Genomic DNA, 27,875 nt, shown 5'->3' on the forward strand with positions numbered 1-27,875 from the left:
TTTCAAGTAACAGGATTTATTCTAATCATAATGAAATATACAGGTTGGTTATTGGGATTTGATTTAATTGTATAAGAGTTTAAGAAATCAGAAAGTGCAGAGTCCTGGAGACTTTGAAGCAAACCATGTCCGTGCACCAGAGAAAATGTGTCCTGTCTTCACCAGGATGGAAGAAGCCTCTGCTCTGCCACATCAGATTCCAGAGAACATTCCCACACTCTTCCAGCTCATCTCGCTGTTTGCACAGCAGACTAAATCCTGTGAACAAAACACCTGTTTGAAAGCAGTCACACATTATTAGAGGAAACAAATGAGGATCAGCACATTCCATTTTTACCTTTAACTCTTGTTGGAGAGTCAATGAGGGAACTTATCCAGTCTCTTCTGACAAATACATGGGTAGGGGTTGGAGCACATAGCATTTTCTAGTCTTGCTTTAGATAAGAACATACAGTCTCCATCCTTTACATTGTATTTCTTTAGGTTCAAGGATCTAAAGAACAAAATCAATTGGCAACTGTTTAATTTTGAAAATTCCCTGAAATAAGTCATGTTTTTTTAAAATTCTATTTGCAAAAGTATATGGAATATAGAACTACTAATCATAAGTTCACCACATAAATGTCTTTTCTCTAAGCTCATAAAAGGAAATGGTCTCCTAATCATGCAAAATGTTTCCATCTTATTTCAGACTCCCAATTCTTTGGTAAGCAGGTAAAATTTATTTATTACCAAAGAATTATTTTATGCTAAACTTTCATTCACATTAATATTTTAATCAATAAAAATTCTAGAATAATAATAAAACAGATGTGGTTGTCACGTAGAATAAGAACTTATATATTTATGTTTAAAAGTGAAAGGGGAGATTTGACATACCATCACATATGATGACTTGTATGTTTTGTGTGAAATTGTTTCCCTTTCTTCCTGCTGACCTCATAATTAATGAAGCTGAGACTTCATGGAAACATGGTAATCTAATGAACTGCCTGTATGCAACACAACTCTGATTTCTGCAGGATGGTATATCAGAGACCACAACTATCCTTCTTTTTAAAAAATGCAGGTACATAAAATAATATTTTAGAAAACAGAGATAACTACCCTTAAAACAGAAGGACTATGAGTTCTGGAACAGCTTGGGCTATGTGAGAAAACAAGAATTACTTAATAATTAATTATTCGTATTCTCTATTATAAACTAATGGAAATCAGATTTAACCCACCTGAGTTGTTAGCAGGACAACTTAGATGGTCAGGGCAGCACTGAAGCCAGTGTTTCTCCTAAGAAACCTACAAGTTACTAAGTAAAGAATGCACTCAAAACTGAGATTCATAACACTTAAGTCCAGCCAGGTCTACTAAGAAACAATTGTAGTTTCAGTATTTGGAAGATGAAAGTGGAGTATTTAAGATTCAAAGAAAGCCTTTCATACATAGGAAGTCGAGCTTAGTAAGGGTTATAGTGTCTTGGTCATAGAAGGGGAGACAGAACATGAAACCCACTGAAACTACATGGGCTGAGATTTCATTTTTATTTCCTTTTTAATTTTTTTCCTTTTATTCTTTCTTTTATTGGATATTTTCTATATTTACATTACAAATACTAATCCCCCTTTCTGGTTTCCCCTCTGGAAACTCCCTATCCAGTCCTTCCACCCCCTCCCTCCATAAGGGTGCCTCTTCACCCACACAACCACTCTCTCCTGCAGACCAGCACTGATATTCACTTGTACTGGAGCATCAAGAGTTCATAGGATCAAGGGCCTCTCCTCCCATTGGTGCCCAAAATATGCAGCTGGAGCTAAAGGTTGCTCCATGTGTACCCTTTGGTTGGTAGTATGTGCCTGGAGCTCTGGAATGTTATGCTATATGATATTGTTGTTCTTCCTATTTGGTTGCAACCTCCTTTGTCTACCTCATTCTTTTCTTTAACTCCTCCATTGGGAAAGCTGTTCTCAGTCCAATAGTTGGCTATGAGCATCTGCCTCTGTATATATCCAGCTCTGGCAGAGTCTCTCAAGAGAAAACTATATCAGACTCTTATTAGCATCCACCTCTTAGCATCCCCAATAGTGACTGGTTTTGGTGACTGTCATCAGGGAAATGTGAATCAAAAAATCCTGAGGAACCACCAAAAGAAAATCAATCAAAAAACGGGATCTAGAACTAAACTGATAATTCATAGCACAGAAATCTTAAATTGCTGAAAGGACCTAAAGAAATGCTCAAATTCCTTAGTTATCACTGAAATGCAAATCAACATGACCGTGACTTTCCATCTTATAGTAGTCAGAATGGATAAGATCAAAACATCAGGGGACAATACATGTTGGCTAGGATGTCGAGAAATAGAAACTCTCCTCCATTCCTAGTAGGATTACAAACTGGTACACCAACTCTGGAAGTCAATTTAGAGATTCCTCAGAAAACTAGAAATAGACCTACAGAAAGAGCAAGAAATAACACTCTTGGGGATCTACCCAAAAGATTTCCCACTATGCCACATGGCACATGTTCCACTATGATCATATCAGCCCTATTTGTATTAGCAAGAATCTGGAAACAACCCAGATGTCCCAGGACAGAAGAATGGATACAGAAAATATGCTACATTTACACAATGGAATACTACTGAGATATTTAGAATAAGGACATCCTGAGAATTGTAGGCAAATGGAACTAGAAAATATCATTCTGAGTGAAGTAACTCAGACCCAAAGAACATGCATGGTATGTTCTCACTGATAACAGTATATTAGCCAAAAATACACAAACACAGTTAATAAAATTCAAAAATGTTAACAAACTGAAGGGCCCAAGTGAGGAAAACTCAGTCACACTTCAGAGAGAGGACTACAAGAGGAGAAGAGAGGGAGGGACAGGGGATGTATAAGGACATGGGGTTGGCGGAGAGAAGAACATGATGTGGTATTGTGTGGGAGAAAAGGACTGAAGCCCTGAGGGCCAGCAGAACGAATGATAACTGGAAAACTCAGGTGGAGGGAGGTTGGGAGAAACTTGTAGAATATTCCAGAGAGCTGGAAAGTGAGAGACTATCAGGACTCAAGGGTTACCATTGATAAAAGGCTCCACAGTGTGGAAGGGGACTTACAGCACTAACCTGCAACAGAGAGACAAAGTATCAAGTGAGACATAGGGTTGCCAGCCCAGAATCAAAGCTCTGACCCTGTCTGTAAGAAATTCAGGCATGGAAATGGAGCAGAGCTTGAGGAAATGAAGGTCCAAATTAACCAAATCAGAAATGAAAAGGGAGAAATAACAACAGAGCCAGAGGAAATTGAAAAAATCATCAGATCCAACTACAAAAGCCTATATTCAACAAAACATGAAAATTTGGAGGAAATGGACAATTTCCTAGACAGATACCAGGTACCCAAGTTAAATCAGGAACAAGTAAACCAGTTAAACAACGCCATAACTCCTAAAAAAATAGAAGCACCCATTAAAAGTTTCCTAATAAAAAAGAGCCCAGGTCTAGATGGGTTCAGTGCAGAATTCAATCAGACCTTCATAGAGGAACTCCTACCAATACTATCCTAACTATTCCATGAAATTGAAACAGATCGAGTGCTACCGAATTCCTTCTATGAAGCCACAATTACTCTTATACCTAAACCACACAAAGACCCAACAAAGAAAGAGAACTTCAGAATAATTTCTCTTATGAATATAGATGCAAAGATACTCAATAAAATTCTTGCAAACCGAATCCAAGAGCACATCAAAACAATCATCCAACATGATTAAGTAGGCTTCATTCCAGGGATGGAGGGATGGTTTAATATATGGAAAACATCAACGTAATCCACTATATAACCAAACTGAAAGGTAAAAAACACATGATCATTTTATTAGATGCTGAGAAAGCATTTGAAAAAATTCAACAACCCTTCATGATAAAAGTCCTGGAACAGGGAATCAAGGCCCATACCTGAACACAGTAAAAGCCATATACACAAACCAGTAGCTAATATTAAACTAAATGGAGAGAAAGTTTAAGGAAACCCACTAAAATCAGGGACTAGACAAGGCTGCGCACTCTTTCCCTACTTATTCAATATAGATATCCAAGTCCTAGCCAGAGCAATCAGACAACTAAAGGAGATCAAAGGGATACACATTGGAAAAGAAGAAGTCAAAATATCAGTATTTGCAGATGATATGATTGTATTCTTAAGTGATCCCAAAAGTTCCTCCAGAGAACTACTAAACCTGATAAACACCTTCAGCAAAGTGGCTGGGTATAAATTTAACTCAAATAAATCAGTAGCCTTCCTCGACACAAAAGAGAAGAAGCCGAAAAAGAAATTAAGGAAACGACACCCGTCAAAATAGTCCCAAATGATATGAAATAATTTGGTGTGACTTTAACCAATCAAGTGAAAGATCTGTATGATAAGACCGTCAAGTCTCTGAGGAAAGAAATTGAAGAAGATCTCTGAAAATGGAAAGATATCCCATTCTCATGGATTGGCAGGACAAATACAGTACCAATGGCCATTTTACCAAAGGCAATCTATAGATTCAGTGCAATCACCATCAAAATTCCAACTGAAATCTTCATAGAGTTAGACAGAACAATATGCAAATTCATCTGGAATAACAAAAAACCCATGATACCTAAAACTATCCTCAACAATTAAAGACCTTTAGGGGGAATCACTATCTCTGAACTCAAACAATAGTACAAAGCAATAGTGATAAAAACTGCATGGTATTTGTGCAGAGACAGACAGATAGACAAGTAGAGTAGAAGTGAAGACCCAGAAATGAACCCACACACCTATGGTCACTTGATTTTTGTCAAAGGAGCCACAATCATCCAATGGAAAAAAGGCAACATTTTCAACAAATGGTGCTCGTTCTACTGGAAGTCAGCATGTAGAAGAAAGCAGATCGATCAATTCTTATCACCCTGTACAAAGATTAAGTCTAAGTAGATCAAGGACCTCCACATCAAACCAGATACACTCAAACTAATAGAAGAAAAGTGTTGAAGAATCTCAAACACATGAGGACTGGAGAAAATTTCTTGAATGAACACCCATTGCTTATGCTCTAAGTTCAAGAATCGACAAATGGGATTTCATAAAACTGCAAAGTTTCTTTAAGGCAAAGGACACTGTTTTTAGACAAAATGTCAACCAATAAATTGGGAAAAGATCTTTACCAATCCTACAACTGATAGAGGAATTATATCCAAAATATACAATGAATTCAAGAAGTTAGACTGCAGGGAGACAAATAACCCTATCAAAAAATGTGACTCAGAGCTAAACAAAGAATTCACAGCTGACGAATGCTGAATGGCTGAAAAACACCTAAAGAAATGTTCAACATTTTAGTAATAAGGAAAATTCAAATCTAAACAACCCTGAGATTGAACATCACACCTGTGAGAATAGCTAAGATCAAAAACTCAGGTGACAGCAAATGCTGGCAAGGATGTGGTGAAAGAGGAACATTCCTCCATTGTTGGTTGGATTGCAGACTGGTATAGCCATTCTGGAAATCAGTCTGGAGCTTCCTCAGAAAATTTGACATTGAACTACCTGAGGACCCAGCTATACCTCTCTTGGGCATATACCCCAAGGTGCCCCAACATATAACAAAGACACGTGCTCCACTATGTTCAAAGCAGCCTTATTTATAATAGCTGTAAGATGGAAAGAACTCAACAGAGGAATGGATACAGAAAATGTGGTACATCTACAGAATGGAATATTACTCAGCTATCAAAAACAACGACTTTACGAAATTCATAGACAAATGAAAGGAACTGGAGAATGTCATCCTGAGTGAGATAACCCCATCACAGACAGACACACATGGTATGCACTCATTGATAAGTGGATATTATCCCAAATGCTCAAATTACCCTTGATGCAAAGAACACATGAAACTCAAGAAGGATGACTAAAATGAGAATGTTTCACTCCTTCTTTAAAAGGGGAACAATTATAACCATGGGAGGGAATAGGGAGGCAAAGAGTAGAAGAGAGGCAAAAGGAACACACATTCAAAGCCTGCCACACATGTGGCCCATAGATATAAAACCACCAAACTAGATAAGATGGATGAAGCAAAGAATTGCAGGCTGTCAGGAATTGGATCTAGATCTCTCCTGAGAGACACAGCCAGAATATAGCAAATTCATAGGCGAATACCAGCAGCAAACCTCTGAACTGAGAATGGGACCCTGGTTGAAGGAATCAGAGAAAGGACTGAAAGAGCTTGAAGGGGCTCGAGACCCCATATGAACAACAATGCCAACCAACCAGAGCTTCTAGGGATTAAGCCACTACCCAAAGAATATACATGGACTGACCCTGGGCTCCTACCGCACAGGTAGCAATGAATAGCCTAGTAAGAGCACCAGTTGAAGGGGAAGCCCTTGGTCCTGCCAAGACTGAACCCTCAGTGTATGTGATTGTTGGGGGGAGAGTGAGAATGGGGGGAGGATGGGTAGGGGAACAGCCACAAACAAGGGGAGGAGTAGGAGTTAGGGGTATTTTGGAAATATCCAATTTAATAAAAGTGGAGGGAAAAAAATAAAAAGACCTGTGGTTAAAACATTTGGTCCCTATGTAGTCCCAAATCATTACAGGAAATTAACAAGTATAACAAAATATTCCACTGTTATCTTTCCTTCCCTTCTCTTAGAAATTCTGAGAAAAGCAATACTCTCTTTGCACAGATATGGAGTGGTTTTACCACAGTCATCATTATCTATATTTGTGACACTGAAAATACACAGCCTCTTAGATAATAATTCCATTACAGATAAATCAATAGTAGACAAAAAGTGAAATGGGCAGTTATTTAAGTTTAAAGCATATTGATTTAAGCCAAGGTTTTTGAAAACAAGGTTTATTTTCCAAAGTATACACAATACGGACTTAATAAAAAGTTCATCAATAAAACTGTTAATTTTCACTGAACTCATAAAAAAAAAATTCTTGGGCCAGTAACATTGTCCACACAAACCAACAGCCTGAGTTCATACTTCACACCCCACAAAGTAGGAGAAAAATAACTTAAACGGTGTATTAGGTGGCACAACTACATTCTTAGGATAACATACTTTCAAATGTAGACTAAAATATATAACCTTGTTATGACGCTATGAAAAGTGAGGCAGGCCACTCACTTTATCATTTGGGTGGCTAAATTAGGAGGATTTAAACCCAAGTTACACATGGCTATAGAAAAAGGTCCTAATCAAATATTAACTAATAATTAAAACCACACTTGATGCACAGTCAGGATCATCAACACAACAGGCTTAGGCTTCAGCAGAGCTGTCACTTCAGAGGATCAGCAGAGGCTGATCAAAAGTGAGAAAGACGTGCCACGTGCCCAGGCACTGAACAATAGTTTCCTAAGAAAACAATCAGTCTAGATGCCATGCCTCAGACTGTTTCTAGAGCTATTTGCAAAGAAATCCAGAAAATGTCCTAAAGAAAATGACATCATGAACAGAAGACAACAGAAATAGAACATTAAATCCACAAGAGTAGAGGCACTAGAATTATCATTAGCACGTGTAAAATAAGTATAACTGACATCTTTCAAGAGATTGAAGATAGGCTAGGCATGCCTGCCTTTATTCCCAATACCTGACAGAGCTAAGAGGATCACGATTTCAAGTAATGCCTGAATCTTGAGATGATTCCTTATCTAAATAATATGAACAAAATAACAAAAATTCCATTTATTTTATATTATATAGAAAGCTATTTAACATATATCTACATAAAAACTTATTAAAGAATAAATAATAATGAGGTGATTTCTGAAAATTTGTATTTCTAAAAAAAATCAGCAACCAGAAAAAATGATAAATATATAATTTGAAGGCAGAAGGTAGAGGATTCAAGTACAACGTTGAATGAGGATTGAAAGATAAGGGGCATGAGAGAATAAAGGATAGATTAACCAAAACTAAGGATATGTAAAGGTCCCTATAAATACAAGATAGTAAGTTCATAGATGATCAAGACAAAACAAACTCCATTATTCCTTGATTCCTTGGTGGTTTGGAGTGGTGTGTGTGTGTGTGTGTGTGTGGGTGTGTGTGTGTGTGTGTGTGTGTGTGTGTGTGTGTGTGTGTGTGTTGTTTGTGTAGTTGTTTTGGTTTTGGGGAGGGGAAACATTTTTTTTGTGATTTTTGTGTATTTTGATCACCTGATTGATTTTATTTCCACTTTTTTGTTGTTTGGAGGAGAAAGAAATAGAAGGTCCTTGGGTGAGTAGGAAGGTGGGGAGGAACAGGGAGCACTCAGTGAGGAGAGAACCCATTCAAAATAAGATTTGAGTTTTTAACAGGAACCCAAGTGCAAGGCAAAGGACACTTCAAGAGGAATTACTTACTGGTCTGGGAGATGACAAGGGTCTCCTACACAGCACAGGTTACTGCTCCTCCCCTTGGGTATCCATCATAAACTCATGGAAAGCCCTACTGCTGAAGATACTTCCCACTTTAACACCAACACATAGAGAAGTCAATCCCAATCAATATGGAAATATCTTCCCCTGGTCTGGCTTTCAAAGTGCTAGAAACAGTTTTTGCTGGTTGCAGAGGAGAAAAGATATGAGTAGACCAATTCAGCACTGGAACCTGCATGCTACAATGCTGACCTGTTAAGCAAGATATGTTGTAGGATAAATTGATGCTTTCTTATTGGAACTAGGTCCTTTACGATAAGAGGGAACCATGTCGGATGGTGTAATCCAACTCCAAAGCCTGAGATTGAAGGTGGTCAGAGGCCACTTGGGCCAATTGTCCTGCTATGTAGTCAGTGGGTAAAATGTGTTCCTAGTATTTATAGCTATGGCCTAGACCTGTGCTGCTCTCAACTCCATCAAAGATGAATCTTTTTCTCTCTTTTTTTGTGATGTTATGCATTTACATTTCAAATGATATCCTGTGTCATTGTTACCGCACCACAATCCCACATCCCATCTGCTATAACACCCTTACTTTCACCTACAGGAGGGTGCTCCTCCACCCACTTACCAATCCCAGTCTCACCTCTCTAGCATCGCCCTATGCTGGGGCATCAAGCCTCCACAGGACCAAAGACCTCCCCTCCCTCTGATATCAGATAAGGTCATCCTCTGATACCTATATATCTGGAACTGTGGATCCTTCCATGTATACTCTCTGGTGGGTGGTTAGTCTCTGGGAGTTCTAGATGCTCCATGTAGTTGATATTGATCTTTTTATGGAGTTATAATCACCTTCAGTTCCTACAGTCTTCCCCTAGCTCTTCCATTGAAGTCCATGGGCTCAGTACAATGGTTGGCTATGAATAACTGTATCTGTGTTGGTCATGTGATAGTAGAACCTCTCAGGGAATAGTCATACCCGGTTCCACTTAGCAAGCACTTCTTGACATCAGCAATAGTATCAAGTTTTGGTGTCTACAAATGGGGATGGATCCTTAGGTGGGATAGTCTCTGGATGGCCTTTCATTTAGTCTCCTTCCAACTTTTGAACCTGTCTTTCCTTTGTAAAGGAACATTCTGGGTTAAAAAAAAATTTGAGACCAGTTGGTGGCCCCATACCTCAACTAAGGGCCATGCCTATCTATTGGATGTGGTTGTTACAAGTTCTATGTCCACTTTGCTACATATTTCATCTATAGTCATCCCCATTGGGTCCTGGGTACCTCTTGCATTCCTGGCATCTGAGACTTTCTAGTCATTACCTGTACTTCACATCCCTCACTGCTACATATTTATATTCAATTTCCTGACATTCTTCACATCTCTCTTGTTTCTAACAGTACTTGATCCTACCTCCATTTGATGTCCCCTTTCTCTCTTCCTCCCAGGTCCCTCCTTCACTCTACTTCCTATGATTATTTTGTGCCTATTCTATGTAGGATTGAAGCATCCACACCTTGGTCTTATCTCTTTTTTTGTTATTATTGGCTACCTTTTCTTTAAATTTCAAATTTCATTTCCCTTCCTAGTTTCCCATCAATAAACCCCCTATCCTATTTCCCTCCACTTATTCTTTAAGGGTGTTCACCCTCCAAAACCAACACCATTCCTACTCCTCTTCCTGACATTCCCCTACACTGGGGAGTCCAGCCTGGCAAAACCAAGGGCTTCTCCTCCCCTTGGTGCCCAACAACGCCATCCTCTGCTACATATGCAGCTGGAGCCATGGCTATATCCATGTGTAGTCTTTGGGTAGTGGTTTAATCCTTAGAAATTCTGGTTGGTTAGTATTGTTGTTCTTATGGGGTTGCAAGCTTCTTCAGTTCCTCTACTCTATTCTCTAATTCCTCCAACAGGGACCTCATTGTCACTTTAGTAGTTTTCTGGTAGCATTTTCCTCTGTATTTGTCATGCTCTGGATGAGTCACTCATTAGACAGCTATATCAGTCTCCTTTCAGCATGCACTTATAGGCTTCATCAATATTGTCTAGTTTTAGTGGTTATATGTATATGTATATATATATATATCCATATATACACATATATATGCATATATGTACACACACACACATATATATACATATATAAATATGTATATATATATATATATATATATATATATATATATATATATATATATATATATATATATATACATGCTGAATTCCCCAGTGAGGCTGTCTCGGGAATAGCCAAATATAGCCAAATAGCCATTTCTTGAGACTTTGCTCCAACGTTTGTCTCTATGTATAGTCCTATGTATATTTTTGTCCTCCCTTTTTTGAAGGAGTGAAGCATCCACAATTTGGTCATCTTTTTTCTTGTGCTTCATGTGGACTATGGATTGTATCTTGGATAATTAGAGCTTTTAGCTAGTACCTACATCTCTTATTTGGAAACCATGTGTATTTTTTTTTCTTTTTTCATTTTTTTTTTGTGATTGGGTCACCGCACTCGCGATGATATTTTCTAGTTCCATCCACTTACCTATGAATTTTATGAAGTCATTGTTTTTGGTAGTGGAGTAGTACTCAATTATATAAATGAACCATATTTTCAGTATCCATATTTCTTTTAAGGGACAACTGGATTATTTTGAGCTTCTGGTGATTATAAATAAGCCTGCTAAAAACATGGTGGAGCAACTTATATTTTGGAACAACTTTTGGGTGTATGTCCAGGAGTGCTATAGCTGGGTCTTCAGTTAGAACTTTTTCCAGTTTTCTGAGGAACTGCAACCTTGATTTGCCAAGCGGTTTTACCAGCCTGCAGTCCTACTAGAAATGGAGGACTGTTCCACTTTCTGCACATCCTCATCAGCATCTGCTGTCAAATTTGTTTTTGAATCTTAGCCATTGTAATTGGTATGAGGTGGAAACTCAGGATAATTTGATTTCCTGTCCCCAGTGACTAAGGATGTTGAACATTTTTTAGGTTCTTCCTGATTATGCAAGATTCCTTACATGAGAATTCTTTGTTTAGCTCTGAGTCCCATTTCCATATGGTTATTAGGCTCTCTGCTGTCTAACTTTTGAGGTTTCTGTAAATTTTAGATATTAGCCCTCTATCTATTCTAGGCTTGGTAAAGATATTTTACAATCTATAAGTTGTGATTTTGTCAAAATTATAGTATTCCAACTTCTAGCCAGAGCAATTAGACCACAAAGTAAATCAAGGAAATAAAAATTGAAAAGGAGGAAGTCAAAATATCACTCTTTGCAGATATTATGATAGTTTACATAAGAGACCACAAAAAATGCTACCAAAGAACTCCTACAATTGTTGAAGAACTTCTGCAAAGTGCCTGGATATAAATTGACTCTAACAAATGAGCCTTCCCCTACTGAAAGAATAAATGGGCAGACAATGAAATTATGGAAGCAACATCTTTCACAATAGTCACTAATTATATAAAATAAATTCTATCAAATTAATAGGCTTCCTAAACTGAAAGAATATATAGACTGTGAAAAATATGAAAACAACACCCTACACAATAGTTTCAGATATTATGAAAAAACTTTGGTATGAATCTAACCAGGTAAGCGAAAGATTTGTATGACAAGTACTTCAAGTCTCTGAAGAAAGGAATTGAAGAATTCCTCAGAAGATAGAACAGTCTCCCATGCTGATGCATCAGCAGGTTTGACATAATAAAAATAGCCACCTTACCAAAGAAGTCTAAAACCAAAATATTCAGTGAAATCCTCATCAAAATTCCAATACAATTCTTCACAGAGGTATAATGAGAAATTCACAAATTCATTTGGAATTAAAAAAAAGGTAGCAAAAATTATTCCCAATAATCAAAGAAGTTCTGGGGTGACCACCATTTCAGACCTCAAGCTGTTCTACAGAGCAATAGTGATAAAAAAAGCTAAATGGCATAGTATTTGTGCAGAGAAATGCACATAGATCAATGGAATAGAATTAAAGAACCAGAAATAAACCACAGCGTATGGTCACTTCAATGTTCACAAAGAAGTTAAAACCATTCAGTGAAAAAGGCAGCATTTTCAACAAATGGTGCTGGGTTACCTAGAGGGTCACCATGTAGAAGAATTCAAATTGATTCATTCTATTTTCCTTTTCAAAGATCAAGTCCACGTTGATCAAGGTCTTCTACATAATAAAAAGATATGCTAAATCTAATAGAAGAGAAAGTAGACAAGAGCCTGAAACACCTGGGCAGGTAACAAATTTTGCTGAAAAGAACACCAATAACTCATGCTATATGATGAACAATCAACAGATGGGAACTCATAAAGCTGAAATGCTTCTCTAAGGCAGAGAACCTTCTTTACATAGCAGGCTATAGTCCATGTAGAGTTGCAGAATTTATCACAGGGCATAGGAGAAGTGTATATGTGCTGAGCCCTAAAGGAGACATCTGAGTCAACTTATTTGCCTCCACACAACCAGCAAATTTCAGAGGAGAGCAGAGAAGAGGAGATAGAAAAAATGTAAGAGCAAGACAAGGGGTAAAGCTCTGTGAAATTCAAGCTTCTGAACAAGAAGAAATTTCTGCAAATTTATTTCTTCCCAAGAATCCACTATTCTTAGGTGACAGCTGCATGCAAAAAAGAGATAATGCTTTATTGAGTGGTTGGCCACCGGTATGTTTCCTTGTTCCAGTGGAGTGCATACAACTATGCACTTATAGACAGTTATGAAGATATAAGTGAATATAATGCATGTTTGAGCTTTTAGAAGGGGTAGGGTTTGATATGTTCATATATTTTTGGAAGTAAATATGATATTCAATAAAAATACATAACAAAGATAGTCATGGAAGAGTTTTCTAACAAATTATAAATAATCAAACTACTAAGGAGTTTCTAAACACCGTAAGTGAATGGCAGGCACATGTATATATAATATAAGCTGAAAACAAAAAGAAATGTAACATGAATGTCTGAATGACTCAGGTGCAATGTATCTGTCATGATCATTTGGTCACTCCACACTATTTTTAGTTATTGGCTTTCTAGAGCCTTTCTTATATTACAAGAAACAGTTCTGAGATGTATGCAGTTTTAAGCCACTTTTTGTCAGTTCTGTGAACATACAACTTGCCTCTGCAACACTTTCTCAGAGACTGCCTTATGCTACATGTCCTTAACTATAAGCTCAGAGAATATGAGGAAAGACATGTGAAATGAGAAAAAAGCCTTTGCACACAAACCTCCCAGTACCTACACCAGTCTTAGTCTTAAGAGTTTGGAAACTCACAATTCAGATTGGCCATTGTCAATCCATGACCATTCCTTTTCTGTTTTATTATATGACAATCCAATCCAGTACTGGTATGAAAGAAACTGTAGCCGAAGGAACTTCTATAAAAGAAACAACACACCATATGATGAGTTTTCTGTAGGTTTGGTGAAAGAACAAGCAAGGTAATTTCCCACCATTCCAGTATCATTCTGTGCTGTCCTGTTCTCTCATTCATCAATCCCACCATGTTCATTTTGGAAAGGACTTCCTACAATAGCACATTTAAATCAAAACTAAGTTCTATAAGCTATTCAATATAAAACCTTCAAGTGTCCTGAGATATTACGATCATGGCATGCTGTGTGAGTATGTTTCTTAGACCACATTTCACTAAGTATGCATGACTAGACTAGAAGTCACAATCTTCCTATTTAAGGGTAATTTAATGCTATTTTTTGATTTAGCATTTTTGGACTGATGTATCAATTTCTTTCAGTGCTTTATCTATGCCTGAACTAAATAGAAATTCTTAATGTAGGAATCTTGAATGGTCATGAAGCACATAAATGTATATTCAATGTCTTCAGCAACCAGAGAAATGCAAATCAGAACAACTCTGATACCTCACTTTGCACCAGTAGGCATGGTTAATATTAAAAGCTCAAGTGATAGCACATGCTAAGAAGGTTATGGAGTAAGGAGAACACTGCTCCAGTGTTGGAGGGAGTGGAAACTTCCACAATGTCTTTAGAAATAAATTTGGAGGTTTACCCGAAAAGTGTAATATTTCTAATTCAAGAATAAGGTATACCACTCCTAGACATATACCCAAAAAGTGTGCAATCATTCCACAAAGTCACTTGCTCAATTATGTTCATAGCAGTGTTCTTCATAATATCCAGGAACTGAAAACTTCTTAGATGTCCCTCAATTGAAGAATTAATAAAATATGTAACATCTGCACAATGGATTAGTAGTCATCTATGAAATACAAAGACACCCGGTTTACAGACAAATGGATGGAACTTGAGAATATAATCCTGAGGTTGCCAAGTCCCACGAAGGCATTTTTGGTATGTTTTAACTTATGAGTGGACATTAGTCATAAAAAAGAAAATGTTTTTGCTACATACCACAGACCCAAGTTGTCTGGACAGAAAGAGGGGCACAAGCAAGAATTCTTGAGTCTCACTTGGAAGGGGGAATGGAATGGTTATGGAAGGCAAATGGAGAGAGGGAACTGAGCAGGAGAGGGGTTCATGGCGGGAGTGGAGTTGCAGCTCCATGTGTGGGGAAGCATGGGAGTATGACCTGATGGTCATGAGAATCAGTGGAATTCAGCAACTGCTGAGGATGTCGGTAAGGAACATCTTCTGGAACGTGGTGACCAGTGATAGGAGAGGCACACAATAATCAGTATGGGTGTATTTAGCTGAGACACTTATGTAGACTGGTGAGAAAGCTGCCTGTAGCCAGGAAAGAATCCCTGGAGAGCAATAGCAATATCAATATTGTGACAAAACATTTGAAACAAACTCACCCTGTCTATAAGAAATACAGGATTTGGAAATGGAGTAAGACTTAGGGAGCAGGCAACAAATAACTGGCTCAAATTGAGACCCATCCTGTGGAAAAGCATTAATCCATGACCCTATTAATGATATTCAGTTATGCTTGCAGACAAGAGTCTAGCATGCTGACCTCTGTGAGACTCTACCAAGCAGCTTAGTCATGCATAAACAGGAACCCAAAGCCAAACCATGGATGGAGCTTGGGGACCCTTATTGAAGAATTGGAGGATGAATTGTGGTCCCTGAAGGGGATAGGAGCTCCACATGAAGACCAAGAGTAACAACTAACCTGGACCCTTGGGGAATCTCAGAGACAGACCACTAAACAAGGAATATATATAGGGCTGTACCTTGGCTTCCCAGCATATATGCAGATTTGTCTTCTTTTGGTATCTGAACAATTGCAGCAGACAAAAGTTGTTGGCTGTATATGAGTTATATTCTAACTGAGCTTCCTTGTCTGACCTCAGTGGAAGAGTATGCACCTTGCCTGGGGCTCCTCAAGGAGATCTATTGCCTGGCTATGTTCATGGGTTTGTACCAAGAAGGGAGAGAACTCAGGTAGGGTGAGGGAACAGCTTTTGCCATGCCCGCTGCCAGTCCTCTATTTTGCTGCTGCCAAGTCAGACCAGGCTGAGCCAGCAGCAGACTGACTAGCTGGCTAAGGATGTTAGAGGGCTTCTGGTGGCAATTTGGGAGAGCAGATCTCTTCCCCAAGATACAATGTTACAGTTCTTATGACAGAAGCTCTCAGACAATGGAATAATTCCCGCACACTTTTAATCCTTAACATGATTATTGAATATAGTTTTGGGATGGGTCAGTGTCTGACAGAAGGTACTTCCTATTGGTTTCTCCTGAGAGTTTGGGAAGACCTCATCTTCAAATCCAGGGGCATGGACCTATTTCTTTGACTGATCTGTCTTGAGCCTATGTGACCTGTGGTCATGTCCTCACATATAGAGTAGGTGTTTTGAGTATTGCTCTATGTGAAAAGTCTGTCTCAAATATCTCTATAGGGTTCAGTGGGGGGCTGCAGCTAGATGCCTTGATCTGGGAGACTGGGAATTTGCCTGATGTTCCATTTAGGCTTTCCAGGGATTCGATCTATCTTGAACAGGAATCAGGGTACCTTTCACAGTACACAGCCCAACCTGCAGTCTTGATGTGCCAGGGTTTGAGAAAACAGGGGGTAAAATAATTTTATTCCTGCTCCTGCTCCTTCTCTTGCTACTGCTGCTGCTTCTGCTTCACAACACTGACAACAACAACAACAACAACAACAACAACAACAACAACAACAACTATCACTACTACTACTACTATTACTACTACTACTGCTACTACTACTACTACTACTACTACTACTACTACTACTACTGCTGCTACTACTATTACTACTACCACTACCCAAAAATAGTAAAAATTATAAAAATTGTTTACAGTTAGTGTACCAAATGGATACTTATTCTATTATTTGTAGTTAAACATACTTTTATGTTATTATTTGAACATGTATTCAGTTGATATATAAATATACTGTGTTATAAATAACAATGTATTCAAGGTGAGCCTGCCATCATTTCTCTAGAAAAATAAAGACTTCAATGAGATTTCATTAGTAATAATTAAAACAGGAAATGTCAGATATTAAATTATAAAACATATGAATACTTTTCAGTAAAGGTAGGGATAGTTTCAGTGAAAATCACCATGGGCCTAACTGGTCAAGAACTTAATGACACATTTTTCATATCATCTCATATTACAAACAGCAACAGAGGTCAGTTACTTTTCCTTTTGGCATCTGATTTCTCATCTCAGGAATTCTCACTTCCAGTTGCAAAGAGCAAACATTAGACAGAAGGAGTTTATTTAGAACTCTATGTAGAAAATAACTCTCAGCCAAAGGATGTGCTGTATGAAAGACTTAAACTTAATCAGTAAAAGGCATGCTCTCTGAGGGACTCTCTTCTAGGCTCCTGAGTAAGTGAGTAGACTGAAAGACCTAAGTGTATCTGTAGTAATGGGTCTCCCCCTAGAAGACCCTTGTCCCAACATTTTGTTCATATTATAGGAAAATCATATACAAATGAAAAATATGAATTTAGTATCTCCTTTTTCAGGACTAGACACAAAATCGAACAGAATTAAGGTGCAAGTGTCTACAGTACCAGTTCGTCCTCATCATCTATCTTCAGAAGGAATAAGCTGGAATCCTGGCAGGTCTGTTTACATCCATTCCATGCTTTTGTGTCCAGGATGAAATAATAACATTTTATACCATAGCAGAACCAGTATATTTCAACATTTTTGCCTGTGAAAGTGAAGTTATATGGTTAAATATATTATTTTCTGGAATTGTGTTATTAGAACACAATATTAATTAAGGTTGTGAAGAAAGAAAGAAAGAAAGAAAGAAAGAAAGAAAGAAAGAAAGAAAGAAAGAAAGAAAGAAAAAGAAAGAAAGGAGGAGTGGATGGGGTAAAATCTCCCAGGTCCCAGAAAATGAGATTCTATAATGTCCAGACCCCTGCACATTTATGAATTATGCAACATTGTTGATAACACTAGAGATATAGAAACATTTCTTGGGTCAATAATGTATCAATAAATAGAGAGAAGAATACCATTAATCCTTTAAAGGGAAATTCTTTTTCTGGGCATGATAACTTATTCCTATAACCTGAGTACTCTGAACAGAGAGACAGGAAGATAACTATCAGTTTGGGGTCATCCTAAGTTAAGTAATGACTTCCAGGCAATTCTTGGATACACTTTGAGTTCCAAGTCAACCTGGACTACACAATGATATCATGTCTCACATGAAACCCAAGAGAGAGATGCTGAACTAAGTATGTGTCAAACATGGATGAACTTGAAGATGGTGAATAAAGGGAAACACACCAGGACTAGGACCATACTTTATGATTCTTATCAGACTAGGTTTTTAAATCAGCCTAGTTCTATGAAACAGAGGCTTTTAAGATACCAGGAGCTGGAGGGCAGGAAATGAGCACTTGCTATTCAGAAGAAGTTAAACTGATGACAGAATTCTAGATATGCTGTAATGCATTGTGTCCACACTGTTCCACAAAGTACTGTGAACTTAGCATTGTGCCATGTTTTTGTTAAATTCTCTTATCTTGAGAGAAATGAGAAGCATACAAGGGAGGTTTTGATGTTGATAGTCTGTTCTCATGATTATGTTGATGATTGGTAATTTCATGCCCAGCGGGCAGTAGAAGTGTCAGAGATACACTGGCTTCTAGAAACTATAAGATTCAGCTAACTTAAATAGGGATTTCTGAGCTGCCAGTTCCTACATGAAATAAGGAACCCTCAAATGATTTACCAAGGCATCACCAACATCTTAAGCTGAAGGTTAGACATCAAAGCTTCCATGAAAGAAACAATAAATGATAATGCAATTCTGTATTCATGGTCCTCCCTCGCTACATACCTGTGTGCTGAGAGGAAGGTAAAACAGTCTTAGTTTCACTGTACCATTTTGTCTGTTCTCTGTTTAGAGATTGAAGAAGATCATTGCCTTGACTACAGTTTATAGACATATTTCTTAGCATTTCCTCCTTTAAATCGATATTACTTTGCATGGTGCTGCAGTTATTGATGGGGCTTAGAGTTTCCTCCGGCAGTGCATGTTTTTCGTGATTATACTGAAAAACTAGATTAGTCACAGATGAAACATCAAAAATGCCCATAAGCAGTACATAATAAACTTTAAGATTAGATAAAAAGCTTTATGTTGACAGCCAACACATATTATTCTTTTCATGGGTACATAGTATTTACAAGTTACCCCTTCTATTGTCTCACTATTGAAACATATACATCAATTTTTCTCTACAGTTAAGTTGACTATACAAAATAATACAGCTGAATAAAATTATGGTGGGAATAACTTTCAATCATTTCAGTTTTTAGCACAAATTTCCAAATAAATACCTAAATAAAATATACAGCTACTTTTTAACCCACCATGAAAATTTGAACTAAAGAAAAACTTTAATAAATGGGACACCTGTTATAGGAGCGTATGGAATACAAAATATACACATGTTTTTAACAGAGCCTGGAAGTGATTTTCTCTTTAAATGAAATTTATCCTTTAATAGCTCTCTACTGATGAAGACTTTTTACTTAACCATAACCTCAATATATATATATATATATATATATATATATATATATATTAATGAAAATGAAAAGAATGTCATAAGTTCTTTGCACAACTGTGTCTTAAAATATTTTTACATAACATTAACGTCACCTGAGTGCATAAGGTAGACTATTACCAAGTCATCAAAAGGAATATGACCAAGAGTGAGAAAGAGTAGGGCAGCTCCTAATAGCCTCAGAGCTGACAGATTAGGTATGAAAGAGAACAGAGCACTGCACCGTGTCAGGAAACGTTATTAAAGTTCATAGGTTCTGAGTCATCCCCTAATTGTAGGCAGGACAACGGACAGAGTGTATAACTGCATCATCCCTGTCCAAAGCTATATTTTAGGCAGAAGTTCAACAAATATGTACTTCAATTACTCACTCTTTGTCAACAATACTGCAACAGTTACCAGCAGAAGGGAACAGAGGATTCCAAGAGCTATCACAATGAGCTGCCAGGGGACTGAACTCTCTTAAATCAACAAAACAAAGCAAGAAAAACAACACCATTAAAAGTGCACATCTAAATATTATTTATATTTTTGTACAACATGAAAAGAAGGGGAAATTATGCTCAAGTCAATGATACAAACAGGCTGTACAGATGCTCTCAAAATTGTAGATTTCTACCTAAAATACACCCACCGAAGAAATACTAAATGTTTGAAGTTTCACAAAATTCTGAACTCATTTCTGCTTTAGCCTTGTATGGTAAATCCTCCCAACTCAAAATAGAAGTAGATGCATGACACACATGTGCCCTCACCCGGTTCTACAGGAACAAAAGTGCATTCTATAGAAGGCATTGGAGGCATAGATACAATCGCAGTACAAGATAACAAACTGGAGCATAGAGTCCACCAAGAGAGATAACTGAGGGTTGAGAGGAATGAAAGATGGATGGATGTTCCTGAGAACTGGTAGGGAACCACAGCTGTTCTGGACCTGATCTTTATACATCGCCATCCTTGAAAGGGCATATAAGTCAACTATCTCTTTTTCTGTATAAATTTGATTTTTCTCTATAAAACACTAGACATTTTGTTGAATGTAAGGTACTCGGAATCTGAAAGTCATGCTTCTGGTTACTACTACTTCAAACAAGAAAACAAACTCAGCACGGAACTGAGATGTAACAGTGTGTAAAAAACTAAAACACTTAAAAACTAAAAAAAAAAAAAAACAACACAAAATAAAAGTGATGTTTCTGCTTTTTCATTAAGAAATGAAATTATGGGGGTTGGGGATTTAGCTCAGTGGTAGAGCGCTTGCCTAGCAAGCTCAAGGCCCTGGGTTCGGTCCCCAGCTCCGAAAAAAAAATAAATGAAATTATGCTTTGATTTCTTTGACATTTCAGGAACTCACAGGGTTTAGTCATTCCCACAGCCACTAATCCTCTCATTCATTCTCCCTTCATCTTCAACCTTCATTTGGAGATTTCCTAAGCTGACAGATAACTTTTGTTGCCTGTTGTATTAGATGTTGCGGTATTTACAATCAAAACACTTTCCTCAAGAATTAAAGCATTGTTTCTATTGCATAAGCTTCATTTCTGTAGCATTTTGTTTCTCTAGAAACTTTACTCTTTTTCAGATTCTAGTTCGTCTGTTAGTTTTAAAGTTTTCAAAATTTTTCTTGACTACACTAAAAAAAAATCTTATGGTTTCTCACTTTTTTTATTTTTATTTTTTATTGGATATTTTATTTCAAATGTTATCCCCTTTCCCACCCCCACTTCCGTCCTTCCTCCACTGCTTCTTTGAGGATGCTCTCCGTCTGACTCACACACTCCTACCTCAGTACCCTGGCATTCCTTTCCTCTGGGGAAATGTGCCTTCACAGTACCAAGGACGTCTCCTCCTATTGATGCCCAGACAATGCTATCCTCTGCTACATATGCAGCTAAAGATATGGGTCTCTCCATGTGTACTCTTGGTTGGTGGTTTAGTCCATGGGAGCTCAGGGATGGTTTCATTGGTTAATATTGTTGTTTTTACTATTGGGTTGCAAACTGCTCCAGCTCTTCAGTCCTTTTTCTAAGTCGCCCATTGGGTTTCCAATACTCATTCTGATGGTTAGCTTTGAGCATCCCCATCTGTATCAGTAAGTACCTTGCAGACCCTCTCAGGAGACATCCATATTAGACTCCTGTCAGCAACCATTTCTTGGGATCAGCGATAGTTACTGGATTTGGTGCCTGCATATGGCATGGTTCCCCATGTGGGGCAGTCTCTGGGTCTCCTTTCCTTCAGTCTCCGCTCCACACATTGTCCCTATATTTCCTCCAGTGAGTATTTTGTTTCCCTTTTTAAGAAGGACTGAAGCATCCACATTTTGGACTTCTTTCTTCTCACTTCTAGTTTCTACAGATTTTTTTTTCTTACACATTCCCATTGTTCTATTCTCCTTATCTGATTTATTTTGTAACTGGCTAGCAACTAAAGGGTAGAAGTGATGTTATAATTCTTTCTTTTTTTTAATTTTAAAACTTGATTGCTGTATATTTTAAACTTAGTTTTGAACAATTTTGTGCTTGATTATCCTCCAACTAATACTTCCGATTCTCTTCTACCATTGTCCATAATGAATCCGAGATGATATGGAAAATTATGAATTTCAATAGAAACCAGTAGGATATTTTTAATTGTTTAAAGTTTAAAATGCATGAAATCAAATAATTTTGGACACTTAAAACACTTACCTCTGTGGCCAGCTTCTCTGGGCCTTTGAGGCTCCTTAGGCCTCACTTGGTTCTGCATTTCTGAAGATTTTTTAAATCTCACAGTTGAGTAAGTGACCTCCTGCTCACTCATCTTGGGAGTGATGTATGAAGTAGATTTTAAGTTAAAATGCGGCCTTGAGTGATTTCCTAAAAAGAAGTTGAAACAATTCGCTTTTGGTATGGTACCTGGATTTGATGATACAGAGGGCTGGCAAAGGGTGGGGTCTAATCCACTTAATGATCCAAACATCCTGACGTGGAATGAGCCCGATTTTCATCACAGGTTAGAATACTTTGCAAATTTCTGTTTAATTTGTTTTTATTTCTGATGTTCACAGCAGTTTTTGTTACGAAACATTATAAAGACTTAAAAATTTACTAAGTAATTATAATATTGAGGCAACTCCTTTGTTCTATATATTCAGCTCATAAAATGTTAGGTAAAATTGGTACCACAGATGGGGATTGCATTGAATCAGTAGATTGCTTTTGGTAAAATTGCCATTTTTACATTATTAATCCTGCTAATCCATGAGCATGGGAGATCGTTCCATCTTCTTAGGCCTTCTTCAATTTCTTTCTTCAGAGTCTTGAAGTTCTTATTGTACAGATCTCTTACTTGCTTGGTTAAAGTCACGCCTAGGTACTTTATATAGTTTGGGTCTATTATGAAGGGTGGTGTTTCACTAATTTCTTTCTCGGCTTATTTCTCTTTTGTGTAGAGGAAGGCTACTGATTTATTTGAGTTAATTTTATACCCAGCCAGTTTGCTGAAGTTGTTTATCAGCTTTAGTAGTTCTCTGGTGGAACTTTTGGGATCACTTAAATATACTATCATATCATCTGCAAATAGTGATATTTTGACTTCTTCTTTATAAATCTGAATCCCCTTGATTTCCTTTTGTTGTCTGATTGCTCTGGCTAGAACTTCAAGAACGATATTGAATAAGTAGGGAGAGAGTGGGCAGCCTTGTTTAGTCCCTGATTTTAGTGGGATTGCTTCAAGTTTCTCTCCATTTAGTTTAATGTTAGCAACTGGTTTGCTGTATATGGCTTTTACTATGTTTAGGTATGGGCCTTGAATTCCTATTCTTTCCAGGACTTTTATCATGAAGGGTTGTTTAATTTTGTCAAATGCTTTCTCAGCGTCTAATGAAATGATCATGTAGTTTTGTTCTTTCAGTTTGTTTATATAATGGATCACGTTGATGGTTTTCCATATATTAAACCATCCCTGCATGCCTGTGATGAAGCCTACTTGATCATGGTGGATGATTGTTTTGATGTGCTCTTGGATTCGGTTTGCCAGAATTTTATTGAGTATTTTTGCATCGATAGTCATAAGGGAAATTGGTCTGAAGTTCTCTTTCTTTGTTGGGTCTCTGTGTGGTTTAGGTGTAAGAGTAATTGTGACTTTATAGAAGGAATTCGGTAGTGCTCCATCTGTTTCAATTTTGTGGAATAGTTTGGATTGTATTGGTATGAGGTATTCTATTAAGGTCTGATAGAATTCTACACTAAACCCGTCTGGACCTGTTCTCTTTTTGGTTGGGAGACCTTTAATGACTGCTTCTATTTCCTTAGGAGTTATGGGGTTGTTTAAATGGTTTATCTGTTCCTGATTTAACTTCAGTACCTGGTATCTCTCTAGGAAATTGTCCATTTCCAGCAGATTTTCAAGTTTTGTTGAATATAGGCTTTTATAGTAAGATCTGATGATTTTTTGAATTTCCTCTGAATCTGTAGTTATGTCTCCCTTTTCATTTCTGATTTTGTTAATTTGGAAACACTCTCTGTGTCTCTCATTAGTCTGGCTAAGGGTTTATCTATCTTGTTGATTTTCTCAAAGAACCAACTTTTGGTTCTGTTGATTCCTTCTATGGTTCTTTTTGTTTCTACTTGGCTGATTTCAGCTCTGAGTTTGATTATTTCCTGTCTTCTACTCATCCTGGGTGTATTTGCTTCTTTTTGTTCTAGAGTTTTTAGGTGTGCTGTCAGGCTGCTGACATATGCTCTCTCCTGTTTCTTTCTGCAGGCACTCAGAGCTATGAGTTTTCCTCTTACCACAGCTTTCATTGTGTCCCATAAGTTAGGGTATGTTGTAACTTCATTTTCATTAAATTCAAATACCAATCCAATTCTTCAAAGAGTTAGACAGAAAATTTGCAAATTTATCTGGATTAACAAAAAACCCAGTATAGCTAAAACTATTCTCAACAATAAAAGGACTTCAGGGTGAATCACTATCCCTGAACTCAAGCAATATTACAAAGCAATAGTGATAACTGCATGGTATTGGTACAGAGACAGATAGATAGACCAATGGAACAGAATTGAAGACCCAGAAATGAACCTACACACTTATGGGCACCTGATTTTTGACAAAGGAGCCAAAACCATTCAATGGAAAAAAGATAGTATTTTCAGCAAATGGTGCTAGTTCAACTGGAGGTCAACATGTAGAAGAATGCAAATCGATCCATCCTTATCACCCTGTACAAAGCTTAAGTCCAAGTGGATCAAGGACCTCCACATAAAACCAGATACACTCAAACTTTTAGAAGAAAAACTAGGGCAGCATCTCGAACACACGGGAACTGGAAAAATTTTCCTGAACAAAACACCAATGGCTTATGCTCTAAGATCAAGAATCAACAAATGGGATCTCATACAACTGCAAAGCTTCTGTAAGGCAAAGAACACTGTGAATACGACAAAACGGCAACCAACAGATTGGGAAAAGATCTTTACCAATCCTACAACAGACAGAGGCCTTATATCCTAAATATACAAAGAACTCAAGAAGTTAGACCACAGGGAGACAAATAACCCTATTAAAAATGGGTTGCAGAAATAAACAAGGAATTCACAGCTGAAGAATGCTGAATGGCTGAGAAACACCTAAAGAAATGTTCAACATCTTTAGTCATAAGGGAAATGCAAATCAAAACAACCCTGAGATTTCACCTCACACCAGTGAGAATGGCTAAGATCCAAAACTCAGGTGACAGCAAATGCTGGCAAGGATGTGGAGAAAGAGCAACACTCCTCCATTGTTGGTGGGAATGCATACTGGTACAACCATTCTGGAAATCAGTCTGGAGGTTCCTCAGAAAATTGGACATTGAACTACCTGAGGATCCAGCTATACCTCTCTTGGGCATATACCCACAAGGTGCCCCAACATTTAAAAAACACACGTGCTCCACTATGTTCATAGCAGCCTTATTTATAATAGCCAGAAGCTGGAAAGAACCCAGATGCTCTTCAACAGAGGAATGGATACAGAAAATGTGGTACATATACACAATGGAATATTACTCAGCTATCAAAGACAATGACTTTATGAAATTCATAGGCAAATGGTTGGAAATGGAAAATATCATCCTGAATGAGCTAACCCAATCACAGAAAAACACACATGGTATGCACTCATTGATAAGTGGATATTAGCCCAAATGCTTGAATTACCCTAGATGTCTAGAACAAATGAAACTCAAGACGGATGATCAAAATGTGAATGCTTCACTCCTTCTTTAAAAGGGGAACAAGAATACCCTTGGCAGGGAATAGAGAGGCAAAGATTAAAACAGACACAGAAGGAACACCCATTCAGAGCCTGCCCCACATGTGGCCCATACATATGCAGCCATCCAATTAGACAAGATGGATGAAGCAAAGAAGTACAGGCCGACAGGAGCCGGTTGTAGATCGCTCCTGAGAGACACAGCCAGAATACAGCAAATACAGAGGCGAATGCCAGCAGCAAAGCACTGAACTGAGAATAGGACCCCCGTTGAAGGAAACAGAGAAAGAACTGGAAGATCTTGAAGGGGTTCGAAACCCCATATGTACAACAATGCCAAGCAACCAGAGCTTCCAGGGACTAAGCCACTACCGAAAGACTATACATGGACTGACCCTGGACTCTGACCTCATAGATAGCAATAAATATCCTAGTAAGAGCACCAGTGGAAGGGGAAGCCCTTGGTCCTGCTAAGACTGAACCCCCAGTGACCGTGATTTTTGGGGGGAGGATGGCAATGGGGGGAGGGTGGGGAGGGGAACACCCATGTAGAAGGGTAGGGGGAGGGAAAACGGGAAAGGGAAAAACATTCGAAATGTAAATAAGAAATACTCAAGTTAATAAAAAATAAAATAAAAAAAAAGAAATACAAAAAAATTGGTACCACTGAAAATCATTAAAAAACTTTTAAAGAAACTATTAAATAAAAATGAGTCAAAGCATTAGGAATAAATAAAAATGTTGCTCTGTTACAAACACATAAACATTGAATATTTTTACAGTCTTTTTTTTTATATATGGCTCTCAGAGTTTCCCAGACAATACCTTCAAAGGAATATTTGAAAGTGAATATTTCAGGTGATCTAAGACGTGTAAGTATCTCTTCATGGAAGCCAGAATCAGCTGAGATGTACTTTTCCCTCTAGCCACAATCTACACTTTGTTCTCTATGCTTGTAACTTGTGAATGGATGCAACCAGAAAAGATCCTACTGAGTGGGATAATCCAGACCCAAATACACAAAACTAAATATTGTCTCTCATGTGAGGCTCCTGGCTCAAAGTCTTCAGAAATCCTATGTAGCCTCTAGTAACTGCAGCAACAAGAAAAGTAAAAAACTGGAAATGGCTGGTTGGGTATGAGAGCAACAGAGAGAAGCATAGAGGATACAATATGAAGTTTAATCTCTAAGCATTCTATGTACACAACCATCTCACATAGAATATACATGATGTAGCAAGAGGAGGATATATGAAAATAAATTTTGTTACTATGCAGCATACATGAGCTAATGCCCATGAAAAATTCAATCTGATAATAGATAACAATGTATTAGTAAATAGTAAGTATTGGTCACTGACTTTACCTTTACATTAACTACTGAGATGTGAGACAGCAGATAATAAAGATAATACACTGCACATATTACAACATTCTTCCCTTGTTTTTAATTTATGAAGTTTTCTGGGGTGATTTACCTGTTCCCTTATTTTTTGACAAAAAATCCCTTTCAATAAACAATTCTCTTTCCAAATTGTTTTTTTTTCTTATTATTATTATTATTGTCTCTAGGGTGGAGCTGGCTGAGCAAAGGTTCATCTGTCCAGAAGCCAACTTTACAAAGTGAGTTCTCTCACTCCACCTTAAATGTTAGTTGGATTAAATTCAAGTATTTGATCAAGGTTGTTTAGCAAGTACCTTTACAAACTGATCCATCTCACCTTGGTCCTATCGTGACATTTGTCAGATGGATAATATATACACATTTGACACAGTTAAAGAGAAAATAACTCCATAGATCCCTCGCTCTTAACTTCTTAGCACACAATAAAGTTCACATCATACCGTGAAAGAAAATCACCAGTGCAGAATAACAGTTTTCACATGCTGCCAGAGTTAACCTGATCTAACAGAAACAGCAGGGTTTCTTCATCAATCCTATTTTCATGTCAAGCCATGGGAAATTCTCTAAAAAATATTTGATCATTGTTAGGAAAACAATAAAAGCAGGTATTTTTACCTGTGTCTCTATACCGAAGTGATTCTGTTGGAAGGTATTGGTCTCCCAATTGGAAGCAGAGTTGACTTTTCCTGGTCTATATCCACAAAGAGGCTCCCACATGAAAGGCAAAACTAACTTTCCTCTCAGTGATACTCAACCTCATGACTTTCTGC

The 27,875-nt window shown here is 37.6% G+C and overlaps 1 protein-coding gene across 2 annotated transcripts; it reads right to left on the minus strand.

The window, feature by feature from the left end:
- Klra17 (killer cell lectin-like receptor, subfamily A, member 17) lies at positions 1-27,875 on the minus strand. 2 transcript variants are annotated; one of them, NM_001111310.1, is made up of 8 exons: positions 27,721-27,820; positions 22,154-22,321; positions 19,835-19,924; positions 18,731-18,952; positions 17,442-17,584; positions 13,712-13,815; positions 338-493; positions 1-258 (listed from the first exon to the last, which is right to left on the minus strand). In NM_001111310.1, exons 2-7 carry the CDS (start codon positions 22,263-22,265, stop codon positions 358-360), a joined length of 807 nt encoding a protein of 268 aa, NP_001104780.1. In that variant the 5' UTR covers positions 22,266-22,321; positions 27,721-27,820; the 3' UTR covers positions 1-258; positions 338-357. The 2 variants fall into 2 exon arrangements, with proteins under 2 accessions (NP_001104780.1, XP_087514647.1); XM_087658521.1 differs by lacking the exons at positions 19,835-19,924; positions 22,154-22,321 and having other exon boundaries at positions 27,721-27,875.

Source organism: Rattus norvegicus, chromosome 4 (genome assembly GCF_021556685.1).
Source record: "Rattus norvegicus strain SHRSP/BbbUtx chromosome 4, alternate assembly SHRSP_T2T, whole genome shotgun sequence".
NCBI classification, from domain to species: domain Eukaryota; kingdom Metazoa; phylum Chordata; class Mammalia; order Rodentia; family Muridae; genus Rattus; species Rattus norvegicus.

Bases quoted from the DNA above. Each gene is read 5' to 3' on its own strand.
- Klra17 (NM_001111310.1), bottom strand. From the start codon at position 22,265: ATGAGTGAGCAGGAGGTCACTTACTCAACTGTGAGATTTAAAAAATCT. The intron at 18,953-19,834 runs GTGAGTAATTGA...TGACTAATCTAG, and splicing joins TGCAGTATTGTTGACAAAGA to TTTTTCAGTATAATCACGAA. The intron at 494-13,711 runs GTGAGTTTCCAA...TTTGTTCTTTAG, and splicing joins GACAATGGCCAATCTGAATT to ATCCTTGAACCTAAAGAAAT.